General features: G+C 32.4%; 1 protein-coding gene across 4 annotated transcripts in view; it reads right to left on the bottom strand.

Moving 5' to 3' along the window:
- Positions 1 to 17,529, bottom strand: part of lrrk1 (leucine-rich repeat kinase 1) — a 103,211-nt gene that overhangs the window by 58,372 nt on the left and 27,310 nt on the right. For all 4 annotated transcript variants that reach the window (XM_058781411.1, XM_058781410.1, XM_058781412.1 and 1 more), the window contains 7 exons: positions 17,164 to 17,301; positions 14,637 to 14,749; positions 13,479 to 13,549; positions 12,097 to 12,226; positions 10,628 to 10,740; positions 5,132 to 5,349; positions 2,601 to 2,765 (listed from right to left, as the gene is read on the bottom strand). In XM_058781411.1, coding sequence (XP_058637394.1) covers positions 2,601 to 2,765; positions 5,132 to 5,349; positions 10,628 to 10,740; positions 12,097 to 12,226; positions 13,479 to 13,549; positions 14,637 to 14,749; positions 17,164 to 17,301 — 948 coding nt within the window. The remainder of the gene's footprint in view (positions 1 to 2,600; positions 2,766 to 5,131; positions 5,350 to 10,627; positions 10,741 to 12,096; positions 12,227 to 13,478; positions 13,550 to 14,636; positions 14,750 to 17,163; positions 17,302 to 17,529) is intronic.

The following is a 17,529-nucleotide window of genomic DNA, read 5'->3' as shown; positions in this document are numbered from 1 at the left end:
ATTTTTAGTGAATTGTTGGCCTTCTGGAAAGTATGTTCATTTACTGTATATGTACTCAATACTTGGTAGGGGCTCCTTTTGCTTCAATTACTGCCTCAATTCGGCGTGGCATGGAGGTGATCAGTTTGTGGCACTGCTGAGGTGGTATGGAAGCCCAGGTTTCTTTGACAGTGGCCTTCAGCTCATCTGCATTTTTTGGTCTCTTGTTTCTCATTTTCCTCTTGACAATACCCCATAGATTCTCTATGGGGTTCAGGTCTGGTGAGTTTGCTGGCCAGTCAAGCACACCAACACCATGGTCATTTAACCAACTTTTGGTGCTTTTGGCAGTGTGGGCAGGTGCCAAATCCTGCTGGAAAATGAAATCAGCATCTTTAAAAAGCTGGTCAGCAGAAGGAAGCATGAAGTGCTCCCAAATGTCTTGGTAAACGGGTGCAGTGACTTTGGTTTTCAAAAAACACAATGGACCAGCAGATGACATTGCACCCCAAATCATCACAGACTGTGGAAACTTAACACTGGACTTCAAGCAACTTGGGCTATGAGCTTCTCCACCCTTCCTCCAGACTCTAGGACCTTGGTTTCCAAATGAAATACAAAACTTGCTCTCATCTGAAAAGAGGACTTTGGACCACTGGGCAACAGTCCAGTTCTTCTCCTTAGCCCAGGTAAGACGCCTCTGACGTTGTCTGTGGTTCAGGAGAGGACAACTGTAGCCAAATTCCTTGACACATCTGTGTGTGGTGGCTCTTGATGTCTTGACCCCAGCCTCAGTCCATTCCTTGTGAAGTTCACCCAAATTCTTGAATCGATTTTGCTTGACAATCCTCATAAGGCTGCGGTTCTCTCGGTTGGTTGTGCATCTTTTTCTTCCACACTTTTTCCTTCCACTCAACTTTCTGTTAACATGCTTGGATACAGCACTCTGTGAACAGCCAGCTTCTTTGGCAATGAATGTTTGTGGCTTACCCTCCTTGTGAAGGGTGTCAATGATTGTCTTCTGGACAACTGTCAGATCAGCAGTCTTCCCCATGATTGTGTAGCCTAGTGAACCAAACTGAGAGACCATTTTGAAGGCTCAGGAAACCTTTGCAGGTGTTTTGAGTTGATTAGCTGATTGGCATGTCACCATATTCTAATTTGTTGAGAGAGTGAATTGGTGGGTTTTTGTTAAATGTGAGCCAAAATCATCACAATTAAAAGAACCAAAGACTTAAACTACTTCAGTCTGTGTGCACTGAATTTATTTAATACACGAGTTTCACAATTTGAGTTGAATTACTGAAATAAATGAACTTTTCCACAACATTCTAATTTATTGAGATGCACCTGTATGTAGTGTCTCTATAGATTTTTTTTCCCCTTTAGTTATTAAGGATATTTATTTTTTTGCCTATGCCTGCATTTCCAACTACCCTTTGCTGTGTAAGCAAAAACTGTATGCATATTTTAAATGTTTGAAAATATATGAACAGCATTTTGCCTTTGTCTTTTTATCTTTATACGTGCTATATTTAGATTTTAGTTGACAAAGCATTAAAAAAAGCTTGTAAATGGTAATGAACTACTCTGTAAATTTAAATAAATAATTAAATAGAGATTTTGCAATTGCAAACTATATGCTATTAATTTAATTTGCAATGGCATTCGTTTAGTGTGCAATGACAAACTATAATGACTTAGTTTGCAATGGCAAGCTTGTCTTTATTATTATTAAACAATTCGGTAACACTTTACAATAAAGGTTCATTACTTCACATTAGATAACATGAACTAAGATTGAACAATACTTCTACAGCACTTATTAATCTTAGTTCATGTTAATTTCAACATTTATTAATGCATTATTAAAATCACAAGTTGTGCTTGTTAACATTAGTTAATGCACTGTGAGCTAACATGAATAAACAATGAACGACTGTATTTTTATTAACTAACATTAACAAAGATGAATAAATACTGTAATAAATGTGTTGATCATTGTTCGTTCATGTTAGTTAATACATTAACTAATGTTAACAAATGACACCTTATTGTAAAGTGTTACCAACTATTCAATAAATAAACAAATAAATAAATGTCAAAATCTAATTCATTACTATTACTCAATAAATAAATCAACTTGTTTAGATTGCAGTGACAAATGCTAATCATCATTCAACTTTTTTAGAATGAAAGAAAGTTGATTTATTTAGTTTGCAATGACAATGCTGTTCATTAATATTAAACTATTCCATAAATAACAGATACAGTAAATACTAAATCAGTATATCAAAATCAAATCAATAAATAAAAGTTACTGCTTTGCAATGCCAGATTATGCCACTATTATTGAACTATTCCATAAATAATAGATCAATAATATATAAAAATACAAAATGCTATTTATCATCATTAACCATATTTATCTACACCAAATTGGAAAACACATGTTTCCTAGAATGACCCATTCCTTTAAGCCAATTAAGCATAATTTTTTAATTGAAATCTATGCTAAATATGCAAAACCAGTACCTATAACCTGTATGGAGACCTCCTGACTAGGAGTTGCTCAGAAGCTCTCAGATTTTCATAATGTCTGTTACATATTGTTTCCTGACCTCGATGTTGAGCAGCCAGGACTGCAGGTTGGCCACTGCTTCCTCTCCCAAAGCCAGATTCCAGATCACCATATACAGAGCCTTATCTGTGAAGAAACACTGGTTCACCGTCGACATGCTGGCCGGGCCGCCAATGTCCCACACGTTAAAGGACACTGATTCAAGCTGTATAAACAGGAGAAACAAAAGGCATTACACCACATTAACAACATCACTTCATAACTTTCATCAAGGCATTTTCAGACAAATTATATAGTTGCTGAGGTGAAACTATGGTTTATTTTGTCTTGTTATGAAGCTATGGAAGCTTGTGGAAAGCTATGGAAGCTTAAAATAATAAAAAAAAATGTAATTGTGACTTTTTTTCCCCTCTTAATTGCGAGATATAAATTGCAGAAGTGTGAGATATAAACAGAATTGCGAGATACAACTTGGAATTGCAAGATTTAAATGCAGAATTATGAGATACAAATGCAGAATTGTAAGATAAAAAGTTACAAACTACCTTTTTAATTTTGTGGTGGGAAAAAAATATTCTGTGAAAAAAATCAGAATTGCAAGATACAAACTTAATCATGAGATGTAAACTCGGAATTGCAAGCAAGTCAGAAGTCTGACTTTTTCTCTCACAATTCTGCATTTATACCTCAAAATTTGGACTTTTTTATTGATATAAAGTCAGAATTGTGAGGTAAAAATGCAGAATTGAGAAATATAACAGCAGAATTGTCTGATATATAAATTCACAAATTAATTTTTTTTTGTGGCGGAAGCAAAATAACATCTGCGAGATGCAAACTCAGAGATTGCACAAATATGCACAAACAACTTAAAGTCAATATGAAAAAAAAAAAAAAAACTGACTCTATTTTCATTTCTTTCTACTAATTCCAACTTCCATTTTAAAGAAATGCAGATTTGATTGCGAGTAAGTAATGACAGAATCTTAATTTGTGGGTGAACCTTTCTTTTAAACAACCGTAAACATTACTCAAGCTAAACTTAAAAAGTACAAAAAAGGCTCTGGCTGTGAGTCAGCGGTGGAGTAAGTGTTCACAGCTGCTCGAGGTGGAGAGAGATCTCTGGGGCTCTATAACATCAGCTTGTGTATACATTTGCTTCTGTCCATGATATACGTGTAAGAGGTCAGTCTGTGTGTGTGTGTTTACGAGAACATGTCTATATGACATCAGTGCATCTGTGTGTGAGACACTCTCTTGGGTTTTATATGTCTGGCTCTGACTCAGGACTCATGATGAGAAGGGAAACACTGTTAACTCATGCTAAGAAACCATGTAAGGCCACAAACAGAGCTAGAGGTCAAAGGTCAGCTGGAAATACCAGAACTGCTACTCATTCATAAACCCTGAGGTCAAAATGTTGGCACTTTTTAGCAAGTCTGAAAAAAGCGAAACCATTAAAGGTTTTTTCTGCCTTATTATTGTCTCGTCATGTTTACAGGGTTAAAGCAATCAGAGCTGTTTGTTTCCTGTGAGAAAAGCATTATGGGACAAACACATGTGAAGGAACGCCCTGAAAACAATCAAATAGACTGGGAATTCAGTAAAAGCTCAAACGATGAAGTCACACACGTGAATCAACATGAGATGACTTCATTTGTCCACAGTGTGTTTCAGTTACTTTCCTCACCAATAAGCAGAAATATACTAACTTATGGCAGCAAAGTTATGAACATACTGATCACTGAATTGATAAGTAACTGGGTGATTCAGTCCTAAATATTTACTATGTACATATATAGATAGATTTATTGGTAAATGTATGATTTAACTGTTTATATTTGATTAGATTTTTTTTTTTTTTTAATTTTAAGATTTACATACATGCATTTTTGATTTTACATTCAACTTTGATATATTATGCATTTTGCTAAATGCATAAATATTATATATATATATTTATATCTAAAGAGTTACATTTTGAATATTCATATCTAAATAGCTAAATCTGGATATCTCTGGTACAGTATATTCATGTATATTTTATACTTCACAGATAATTAAATGCTTGGTTGCATTGCAATTAAATGCAACTTCTAATAACTTTTACTGTACCTTCTGATCACGATGATCTTCCTCAGTGTTTTTGTCTTGCTTTCCAGAACAAATATCGAAACATTCAGAAATCAAGATTAATTTGCTTAAAAAGCCTTGTTGTCTGGGAAATGTATTCAAAATGAAGGCAGATGTTATAAGCTTGAATTCACTTATGATCAGTTTCACAGAAAACAAGACTTTGTATTTTCATTTTGCATCTCAAGTAAAAGTATCTTGATTTAAGAATGTTCAGATATCCTTAGATAAGCAAGACTTGTTAGGCTTTAATTTGTAGAAGGACCCACAGAAACCCTGTTATGAGTGTGTACGCGTTTTTGTGACAAATGAGGACATAAATTTGTATAAATGACAGGGTAAGAGGATAGAAAATACAGTTTGTATGCCTATGGAATGAACCCCATGAAACATGGAAACCTGTGTGTGTGTGTGTGTATGTGGACTGAGGGTGCGTACAGCAGATTTCGCCACTCCTCCGGGTCGCTCCAGATCCCAGCTGGATGTGTGGATGCTGCAGTCGGTGCTGATGAAGGATGAGGGTTTGCCGGTCTGCAGCCCCTCCAGCAGAGCGCTCTTCCCCTGCCGCGGAGGACCCACCACCATCAGCTTCAGCATTCTGCAGGGCTCTGCTCCTCGCAGCTCCGCTCGCAGATACGCCAGAACCGCAGCCGGACCTGCACATGCACAACTCAATCACTGCGTCCCCATACGCCTGCTTACAAATGTACAAATTCACCTACCTAAAGGATGACCTACTACTTCCAGTGAGAATCTGAGCTTTCATTCATACTACTCACATTCATAATATATGTGACCCTGGACCACAAAACCAATCATAAGGGTAATTTTTAGAATAAATAAGCTTTCCGTTGATGTATGGTCTGTTAGGATCGGACAATATTTGGCTGAGATACAACTATTTGAAAATCTGGAATCTGAGGGTGCAAAAAAAATAATCTAATCTAAATATTGAGAAAATCACCTTTACAGTTGTCCAAATGAAGTTCTTAGCGATGCATATTACTAATCAAAAATTACGTTTGGATATATTTATGGTAGGAAATTTACAAAATATCTTCAATGAACATGATCTTTACTAAATATCCTAATGATTTTTGGCATAAAAGAAAAATTTATAATTTTGACCCATACAGTATATTTTTGGCTATTGCTACAAATATACCCCAGCGACTTAAGACTGGTTTTGTGGTCCAGGGTCACATATAGAACCTACTGGACAGTATGTGAGTTCAGACGCAACTAATGTCTCCATCACTACACTACATGTTCTTTACAACTTATAGTGGCATATTCACTGTTTCTTTCCCTCTTTAATTAAACTGTTTAATTCTTGAAATACTTAATTTATTTCCTTCTTTTTGGTTATACTTTACAATAATGTTCCATTTGTTAACATTAGTTAACTACACTAGTTAACATGATCTAACAATAAAAAAATGCTCCTACAGCATTTAGTCATCTTAACGTTAATTTTGACATATACATTGCATTATTAAAAATCAAAAGTTGCATCTGTTAATATTATTTAATGGACTCGAGCTAACATGAGAACTAAAAAGTTGTATTATTTTTGTTAATAATAATAATAATAATAAACTCTCCTTTATTTGGATTTAAACTATTTCTTACATTATTATTAAAAAAATTTCTTAATGTAACTTTAATTTGCTCAGCACATTTAAATATATTGTTGTTTAACATATCAAAATAAAGTGTGATAATAGAAGAGTTGTTAATATTACTTGTTTTCTCCACATATTTTAACTTTATATTACACTTTATATTTAGCATTAAAACAAAGTTTAAGTATTCTAATGTTAGTTAATGCATTAACTTGTATTAACTTGCATTAACTGTAAAGCATGGTCTGTTTTTCTTTTTCTTTTTAAGTTTCTTTATTTGACTTAAAAATGAATTTTTAATGATTTCTTAATTTCTTTATTTTTATTATTTCTTAATTTTTGTTTTTGTTTTGTTGATTGTCACTTTGTTAATTTACTCCATACTGTGTTATTTGTATTTTATACTTTAAAATATTAAAGTGTCTGTTAGTACATGCTAAAAAATACTGTTATTTTTATTTATTTTTTAACCCAAATTCTGGGTTCAGCTTGTTGGGTCATTTTATTGGGTTATTTTTTAATATTTTTACCCAGGTGCTGGGTTATTTTTTTTAACCCAAACGCTGGGTTCAGCTTGTGGGGTTATTTTAACGCTGGGTTATTGTTTTTCTCCATAACCGCTGGGTTGAGCTCGTCTCCGGTGAAACTTCTCAACGCAGCCGCTGAGAGCACAGCAGAGAGCGGTTCTCAGCGCCGCCGCCGATTTGGTGCACTCTTTTAGGAAAATAAAGGTTTGTATACATTTTATTTAAATTTATAAAGTCTTTAATGTGGTGTAAATTATTATATTTTACGCAACGCAAAAAGGACGAGATGTCAGTCAGCTGCATCAGCAGCAGTCACTTTGCGCTGGAAACGCCTTTGCCTGCATAACATAAATGCATTTTATTCGTTATAATACTGAGTGTAATTTAATTTGATGTTAAAATATGTTCTCTAATCTCAGTACTGTTTGTTTTTGGGCAGGTTTTGGAGTCAGTCACGCCATCTCTCTCAGCTACGAGTGAAACGCGAGGCCACGGTCTAAAGTACGCAGTTCCCCCGCGAACAGCAACCCTTCACCGGCTCAGATTTCGGCGACACACCGGCACGAGAATTAGCACTATTTCTGTAAAAAGCCATTACAGAGAACGGTTGAATACACTTATGGCGCTTTTCCACTGCGTGGTACGACTCGGCTCGGCTCGGCACGGTTCAGAACGGCACGGCACGGCACGGCTCAGTTCGGCTCGGCTTGCGTTTCCACTGCAGTTTAGTACCGCTTTAAAGTGGGCGGGATTATTCACGTGTCGTTATAGTTGCGCCGCCTCTAGAGTGTAGATGCTTTTGTCCAAGTGATAACGGCAATAGAAGATTTGTTACTGTTACTTTTTTCTTCACTTTATATTACTTATTTTAAAATATATTCACAAAGTCTTAAGCCTTATAAAGTGGATTAAATAAAATAAAAAAATGGACTATTCTATGCAACATTTAATCATTTCTATGGTGTTGCATCATGAACTTTGCAGCATGCTCATCTATTGAAATCAGCCTCCAACATCATATGTAAAGCACTTCCACATGAGTGACATGAGCTCCAGGCATCTTCAGCTGAACCCACAGACCAACACGCCGCTCATGTGTTTGTTAGGGACGCGCTACTTCCTCTCAAATCTCTTGAGCCTCTTGTTATGACAGTTAAAAGCACTAAATATTGCAACAAACGCATCAGACGAATCGACAGCTGGCCGAACGACTCACAGCTGGAAACACCAATGAAATATTCAGCAGACAAATCCTAAGTTATACAGCCTTCAGAGGCTGAGCCGGAATATCATACTCTCTAACGCAAAAAAAACAATGTCATGCTCAACATGACGAAAATTCTGTTTAATACAGAACATGCTTCTCACTCTAATTAGCTTCAGAGACACATTTATACATTTGGTCCACGCTTTTCATCAGAAGCCCTTGTATTTACATCGCATTCAACATGTACGTTTTATCATGCCTTATGATCTCATAACACTGATCTACAACAGCAAAATACAATTTTTATTTTATTTATTTATTCATTCATTTTAGACTTTATTAATATTTTGAATTAGCTTCTATTTTTATATTTAGAGTTTTAATTTAAATTTAGTTTACAGTAATTTTGTTATGCATTTTTGTCTTTTTTAATATTATAAATCATGTTTTCATAGCATCAATATATTGTAGATATTATTATAGATTTTATTAGTATTTTGAATTGGCTTTTATTTTTATATTTTCAGTTGTCATTTTAAAATGTACTTATGTGTTTGTCATTTTATATTATTTTTTATTTTTGTAATATTACTGTAATAAGACTATTAATATTTTGAATTAGCTTCTGTTTTTGTATTTTGACTATTTAAATTTTATTTACAGTAATTTTATGCATTATTTTCTTTTTACTATTATAAATAATTATTTCCTTATGTAGATATTAGTAGATATTATAATAGATTTTATTAATATTAATAGAAATGTATATTTACTTCTATTTTTATATTTATATTTTCAGTTTTCATTTGGTAATTTTGTCTTTTTTAAATTACTAAGGTGGTGGGGGGGTTCAGTTTGTTCCGTTTCAGTTTTTGTTTATTTCCAGTAAGTAATTTGAGTGATTTTAGTACATAAACTAAAAGGAAATTTTAAAAAATACTGCCTTAACCACTAATTGAAATTAGGGGTGGGCGATATGGCAAAAATATAATATCACGATATTTTTAAGAAAAATCACGATTCACGATTTTAATCACGATTCTTTTTCATGTTGGTTTTGCTATTTTGCAAGTTGTCTGAGCATTACAGCCAAACTAATTTCCCTATTACAAAAAAGACAAAACCTTTCAAGGTAACAAAAATATTAAAAAAGAATGGTGGATATTTAGGCCAAAGTGGGCGAAGATAAAAATCTTTGTCATTATTTTATCTTTGTTATTAAAAAATGAGAACAAAGATACACATTACAAATACACATACTATACAAATAAAACAGTGTTTTATTTTCAGGTACAATAGGTGTATTTAGCAGGAGCATTCAATAAATTGAATCAACAAATATAAAAATAAAACACTACATAGATTGATTCCTATTAAATCAACTGTATTAACGTTTTTCAGTCATGAGTAGTGAGTGCTTTTTCTCTTTGTGTTTTGGTGTTTTATTAACATTGAAGGAATAATTAACCCCAAAATAAAAAGTGTTTTATATTTATACCATCATTTACTCACTCAAAAGTTTCTTTAAACCTGAATGAGTTTCTTCTGCTGAACATAAATGCTATTTTGAGGAACGTGTAAACCAAACAGTTGCTGGTCCCCAGTGACTTATTCCATAGTATTTTTTTTTCCTTCTATCAAAAGTCAATGTGGACCAGATACTATTTGGTTACCCACATTCTTCAAAATATCTTCTTTTGTCTTCAGAACAAGAAAGAAATTAATACAGGTTTGGGACAACATGCGAGTTAGTAAATAATGACAGAAATTAAATTTTAAGGTGAACTATCCCTTTAATGACAGTCGGCAGCATGTTCAGTACTGCCCCTTTAAGACATGCACGCATCTAATATACAGAGGCACGCATCCGTTTCTCTCAGCTGTTTACTTACTCATTTTAGACATAAGCAACGGAGTCTATACATAAACCTTGTGTGTTTTGACAGTATTAGTGCACAAGATAACTTAGTTCAGTAATCAGGCGCTTTTTGACAGGCTTTAGCACACATGCTTCGGGTGTACGGGCTCAGTAAGCGCACGTCAGACCGACGCGTGAATAAAACATTTAACCGGCAAGGCTTTAAAGCAGATCCGAATAATGTACAGTATATTGAGACGGAGGAATAAGTACTGCAGCTGATAGAATGTGCGCTGTAGCACGATACTACGATATTTCTTCAAAAGCAGATCGTGGAGACATTTTTATCGTCCACGATCAAAAATCGTCATATCGCACACCCCTAATTGAAATAAGTTTAAAGTTTTATTTTAAGCTTACTTCAATGATTAAAAAAGTAATACTTTTAATCCAGTTAATAATAACCCCGTTTAGCATTTTTGTAAAAATCCCGCTATTTGATTTTAAAAAAAAAAGTGCATTTGCTGAACCACCCTGAACATTTTTGTATTTTTCTTTTTTTTTTATATCTGATCAAAGCCACATTTACGATATTCATGTGAGATTTTATTGCTCAATAATGCTGTATGTTTTGTTGAAATGTAATCTTGACAATTAAAAGTTTCAAGCAGATACGAGCTGTATTTGTGTGACTGGAGTAAGTTGCGAGTGTGGTACCATCTTTCCTGACGTCTGCGGGGATGTTGGTGATGTTCAAGTCTTCGATGTCCAGCTGCCAGAGGTTGGAGAGCTGCCCAAGCTCAATAGGAAGTTCCTGGATACCTGGATTACTGCAGAGACAGGAAGGATTAAAATCAAAGCTACGGAAGTCCAAACAAAACATCATGACATCCTGCGAGTTTCTCAAGCAGGAAGCAGGAGAGATGAACACGCCTGTTTGAAATTGCATATTAGTTTGTCTTTTGCAACTCTTGACTTTCACCTACACTGTGAAAACCCTGAATCACCCACTGTGATTGTTGGGCTCTGGTCCAAAACTGCCTTGCTGTTCAACTGAATTTTAAACTCTTAAGTGACTGAACTGTATGGCTCTACCTAGTCAGCAACTCTGTGCATTTTACAAATAACGTTGCTCACTTAAAACACACTGGAGACTTGGCTTGCAATTGATTTCAGCAGTTTTGCATTAACATGTTGCTTAGATTACATCTAATAAACAAAACACAGAAATTTTAAATACAATATTCATTTTTAGTTAAATACTAACATTTTCTTAAATTGAATTTTTGTACTATGTTTAATACTGTATAGTCATAGCCTCAATAAAATAATAATTATATATTAAAATTCTATGATTTTTATCATCTTGTTATTTTTACTGCGCTTATCACAATGCATTACAGGATTGTTTTCTTGGCTTTTATAAATAACATTAAACATCATTAATTAATACATGAATATGTAAATATTCATTTGAGGTGAAATTATATTATTATGTGAGAAGAAAGTTTCTTTTATTTATTTATTTTTCCAGTTTTAATTTTAAGTTTTAGTAATTCTGATATGCACTTTTTAAATTTTTATTTTAAATTTCATTTAATTAAAATATTAAAATGATCTTAAATTATTGGACTAATTTTAAAACTTTGTATTTATAGTTCAAATAAAATAAGAATTACATATGAATAATATAATAAATTACATATATATTTATTGTTTTTTTTTTTTAATGAGCTTGTCAGAATGCATGATTGTCTTATTGGTTTTCATAAATGCCATTATACATTATAAATTAACATTTATTTTATTATGCGAGAAGAAAGAGCGATTCGTTTTTTATATATTTTTCAGTTTTCATAAGTTTTAGTAATTTAGTTACGCTTTTGACATTTTTAGTTATGTGTTTTTTTTAATATTTTATATATTAGCTTTAATTTATTTTATTTCAGTTTTAGTTGTATTCATTTCAATACTTCAACTTAAAAAAAAAAAAACTTAAAAATGAGAAAGTCTAATATCTAATATTAACGGCATCAAATCTAATAGTTATGTCAAAAATAATATCTGTCCCCTGAATGCTGCAACTGACCAATCACAATCAAGTATTCCAGAGACATGTAATAAAGTGGAAGAAATGATGATGCACGCTACTGCACAAACATTTCCCATGATTCCCTGCGACTCACTTGGACAGATAGAGTTCGGAGAGGTTCTTGAGGGCACACACTGACGGCGGCACACATTCCAGCTGGTTGTCATTCAGGAAGAGAACTTCCAGAGAATCCCGCAAGATTACAGGAAACTGAATGGGACAAACTGCAAAAACAGAGCTAGAGGAGATGAGAAGCTCACCGAAACCACATGATGCAGAATTAAAATCCCTGCAGACTAATGGATGATCACTGATGACCGCGGCAGCAATAATCGTTACTCTACTGTAGACCTGCTATGACACAGTAGAAATGTGCCCATATTTGCACAACCACCAGTTGGCAGTTCTGCAACATTATCTTGCAAAAATACTTTTTTTTGGTTTGCTTCCATAAAGTGACAAAAAAGGATATAAAATATACAATCTTTGCAGAGAAGGCAATTCCATAATGCACAATACAGAAAAAGCATCTGAACCTAAAATGAACTATTTTACCTCCATTTTATTTATTTCTATGCTTATTTGAGCTTCACAGCATTAGCATTTTCCAAAAGACAAACACAAAAGAAAGAAATCAACAAAACAACATAAAATAAAACAAAATAAATAAATAAAAATGCATAATACAAAATAATACAATAAAAATATTTTAATGAATAATAAAAATAATGACTAATAATATTAATAATAATAATCAACAACAGCAAAATTTTGGTATCAGTAAGATTTTAAATATTTTTGAAGAGTCTCATGCTCATCAAGGCTGCATTTATTTGATCAGAAATACAGTAAAAACAGAAATACTGTGAAATAGTATTACAATTTTAAAAAATTGTTTTCTAATTGAATATACTGTAAAATGTAATTTATTTCTGTGATCAAAGCTGAATTTTCAGCATCATTACTCCAGTCTTCAGTGTCACATGATCCTTCAGAAATCAATCTAATATGCTTAACATTTCTGATTATTATCAATGTTCAAAACAGCTTAATATTTTGTGGAAACCGTGATACATTTTTGTTCATGATTCTTTGAATAGACGTTCAAAAGAGCAGCATTTATTTGAAATTTAAATCAATTTTGTAACATTATAAATGTCTTTCTTGATCAATGTAATGCATCTTCGAATGCATCTTTTGAACAGTAGTGTTCATTTTGTTGAATTGCTAGCAAAAATGACTGAGCGCCCATCCTTATTGCCTAAAAACATGAGTCAGACGTTTGGATCAGTCTGAAAGGGTTTTAGTTTAGATTCTGATGCCATTACTAAAACAATCCACACTCTTGTCACAGTCTCAACAAAACATCATTACCATGGTGATATTGCTCTGCTTTCTCTGTGGTGAGTTTGGTAATTACAGTGTGAAACTGTGACGTCTCATGGCAACGTGACCACAGTGTTTGAGCTACTGTACCTGGCTCTGGGTCCCGTCTGTGCCACGTAGTGAAGAAGGCCAGCTTCCTGGTTTTGGTCGCCTCACCCGTCCTAAAATAACATTCAGAGCGCATTAGATTTCATTGTAAATGACATTTACAATGTCAATCTCTATACACAACCACAAGAACCGTGATGATGCATTAGTGATCTGGAAGAGCAATGAAGACACAATTGCATTTTAAGGCTTCATCAATGCACTCCCCCCAAAAAATGTTCCAAAATGTAGGCAACATAATTATGCTGCTTTCTAAAATATGTTTTTAAAGCCAAATTACAAGGCAGCATCACATGTATTCTTTGCAGAGAAGGCAATTCTATAATGCATTATGTGCACAACACAGAAAACATATCTAGCAATAGTTCAAAGTACATAAAATGGACTATTTTACCTCGATTTTACCGGTTTCTATGATAATTTAAAATAAAAAAGGAAAGCAGCATAAAATATTTCAAAATAAAATACCAAATACTACAAGAAAATAACAAAATAAATGAAAAATATAAAAATCGAATAAAATAAAAAACAAATAAAAGCAACAACAAAACAGCACAAAATTAATAATTAAAATAAATAAAATAATATAAAACACAAAATCAAATAAATAAACCAAATTATTTTTATTATTTTACAATTTATTATTATTACTATAATTATTATTATTACTATAATTATTATTATTATTATTATTACTACTATTACTACTACTATAACTATTGTTAATAATAATATTAATACCATTAATTAATTAATTATAAAGATATTTTAAAAATAAATATGAAATTAAAAATATATATATTAATAATAATAATAATAATAATAAATAATAATAACACAACAGTAAACTCAATATTACTAACAACATCAACAACAATAATAGTTATTATTAAAAATTTATAAAATAAAACAAAATCAACTAAATATAAACTTAAAATATCAACATAAAATAAAATTAATTAAAAGGCAAATGGTGTTATGACAAGCAAATTATACAAGGCAATCCCTTTACACATAATGTGCAAAATAGTTTGTGTGTGTGTGCATATATATATATATATATATATACACACACACATATATACACACATATATATAAACGTATACACATTTATGTGTGTGTGTGAGCATTTGACCTACTTCCCCAGCTGGTTTCTGGACAGGTCTAGTGTTCGCAGACAAGAGCATTTCCATTTGTTTGGAGCAGGCAGAGTGGAGATTTGGTTCCCACACAACTTCAGAGAGACGATGGCCTAAAACACAGTGATCTCTGTGACACACACACCTGGAGCCATAAACATGACGTACACACTGCTACTTAAAGTCATTTCGAAAGTGTGTACTTATTATTAATAGCACATTATTACTGTGATTAGCACAGATGAGACGTTTATCTGTTATGTGAAGAGTTTTAGTGCTTCACTGCTGACAAATGATAAAAGACACGCATGTTTCTACAATGGATTTGAGGTTAATCGTTTTTAATATATTTTATTTTCGTTGTGAGAAAACGATTATGTTTTCTCACAATGAAATTAAACGATTATAAAGATTATGTGAAAAGAAATCATGAGGAGTGCGGGAGTGAACTGTCTGCAAACAAATTCAGAGCTTTTTGAAAAACCGTTTGTCAGATTAGATCAAAAGTCTGATTTATTTGTAAATCTGGCCTCAGTTCTGATTCCAAACAGCAGACAGAAAACACACATGACATGATTGCTAAAAATATTACCAGGAAAAACATTCTTGACTCCGATTGGTGCATGGTATTTACTTAAATTAGTAATGCCCCTGCTTTATACTCTCAAATGATTACATATAAAATTTTAAATAAAAATTAAATAAAAAGAAAATAAATAAAACAAAATAAGATAAAATCCAAAAAAAAAAAAGATAAAAATGACAACAAAATTAAAAATACAAAATCAAAATCAAATCAAATAAAAAACAAAAGAAAAAATACAAATAAAATAAGATAATAAAATTAAATAAAAAATAAAATAGAAACTTAAAAATAATAATAATAATAAATAACTAAACACCAAATAAAATAATATATATTAAAAAAAAAAAAGAATTAAAAATAAGAATAACAGCACAGCTTCTCCCCAAGCGGCATGATTAATGAATCATTCATGTCTGTAACACAAACTGTGTGATGATTTACACACAAAAGTTTTATATTTAAGGTTATGTTTGTTCAAATCATTAAACTAAATAATAATAATAATAACAACAATGTGATGTTCATCTTGTCCTAGACATATTATACATGTCTAAATACACCACATCTCTCCGTTTGTGTGTGAGATCGTAATACATTGTCAGTTTGGACTCGCTGTTTCCTGTGTAAATCACCGCCTTTGCTCACAGACAACGTAAATATCTGGTGTTTAAAAGAGCAGAGATTTTCAAGTCAAACTGTTCGAGCATTAAATTGAATTTTAAATGAAACTGCCTTTTGCTTCTTCCTTATATGCCTTCTTAAGCTCTCTAGTTTGTAATCTCTATTTCTCGCTCTGCCGTTGGCTTTGTGTTGACATCTTGCCAGTTAACTTGCGAAACTGACAGTGAAGTTAATGAAAACTCAACAACTATAAAATCCGTCTGATCTGCTCTGCCATACGTTTGTAAACACTTCACGACACACTCGGAGCCTTTCAGGCTTATTTGTGTAAAAAACTATTATTATTAAAGTTGAAGCTTTCCCTGAGTCACTGCTGTCTATCACGAGGAGATACAGAGAGAAACTCATGATGGTTCAGATGTGCTACAGGAGACGTTTACTGTGAGCACAGCGCCACCATGAGCTCAAGACTAAAGAAACCGGTGCACTGAGGGCTGTTACTTCAAATACAAAATAATTCAAGGATTTGACCAGGAGAAACTTTAGTGGGAGAATCTAACAAAACCTGTAAAAAAAAAAAAAAAAAAAAAAAAACACCTGATGAGCATATTTCTAAAGTAAGAAATTAAATTGTTGATATGCATATTTGCATTTTTTTTTTACACTGACATTTTCAAGAGATTTCAAGCAGATTTCCTCCCATAAATTCTCATTACCACAATGCAAAAAATAATACATTAATTAAAATATAAAGTATTGTATATGCTGATTTAAATAATAATTAAAAATAATAATTATTAATAAAAATAATTTATTAATAATAATAATAGCCTTATTACAGCAATGTGATTAATGAGAATAATGACATTCAGATCGTGAGTAATAGGCATTAAGAAAAAAAACCTTTAAAGTACAGTGTCCAGACACATGCATACTTATTTTTATTTGGTCAAAATATCATATATTATTTAATTTCTTGTGATTTCAGCACATTTTCTCCAGTAAACTCTCATTATAACAATGCAAAAAATAAGATACATCAATTAAAATATAAAGTATTTTTATGCTGATTTAATAAAACATTAAAAAAAAAAAATTTTTATTATTTACCAAAAATATTATTATTATTTTTATTTTATTACAGTAATGAGATTAATGAGAATAATAACATTGAGATTATTGACGAGAATATTTGTCACTCAGGGGGAAAAAACATTACAGTACAACATCCAGACACATGGGTGATTACTTTCTTTGGTTAAAAAAATGCTATCTTATTTTATTTCATGTGATTTCAGCACATTTTCTCCCGTTCCTTACCTCTAGCTCAAATATGTATGAGGGCAGCTCCTTCAGGACGTTCTCGGAGATGTCCACCTCCCTCAGATGAGTCTTCCAGAAGATGGAGATGGTGTCAGGAAGAAACTCAATCTGGTTGTTTGAAGCTTTGCAGATTTTCTGAGGAGTGAAATATCTCTGATTATCATCATTTGCTAACAAAAAGTAAATAAATAAGCCATTCATTTAACCCAAAATTCAACATGGTCAACACACGAAACATTCATGCATGCAATATGCTTCCTATGTTTCCTGTGATTGTAATTGTCATCCCAGCATAAATGTACCTTTTCAGTTGCATATTTATTAATTATTTTATTTGAAGTAATTTGGTCCTCCAAAAATTCA

The sequence above is a fragment of the Onychostoma macrolepis genome, chromosome 07 (genome assembly GCF_012432095.1).
Source record: "Onychostoma macrolepis isolate SWU-2019 chromosome 07, ASM1243209v1, whole genome shotgun sequence".
In the NCBI taxonomy this organism is placed as follows: Eukaryota; Metazoa; Chordata; class Actinopteri; order Cypriniformes; family Cyprinidae; genus Onychostoma; species Onychostoma macrolepis.
Note: the sequence above shows the minus strand (reverse complement) of the source record. Positions and strands in the feature narration are given on the sequence as shown.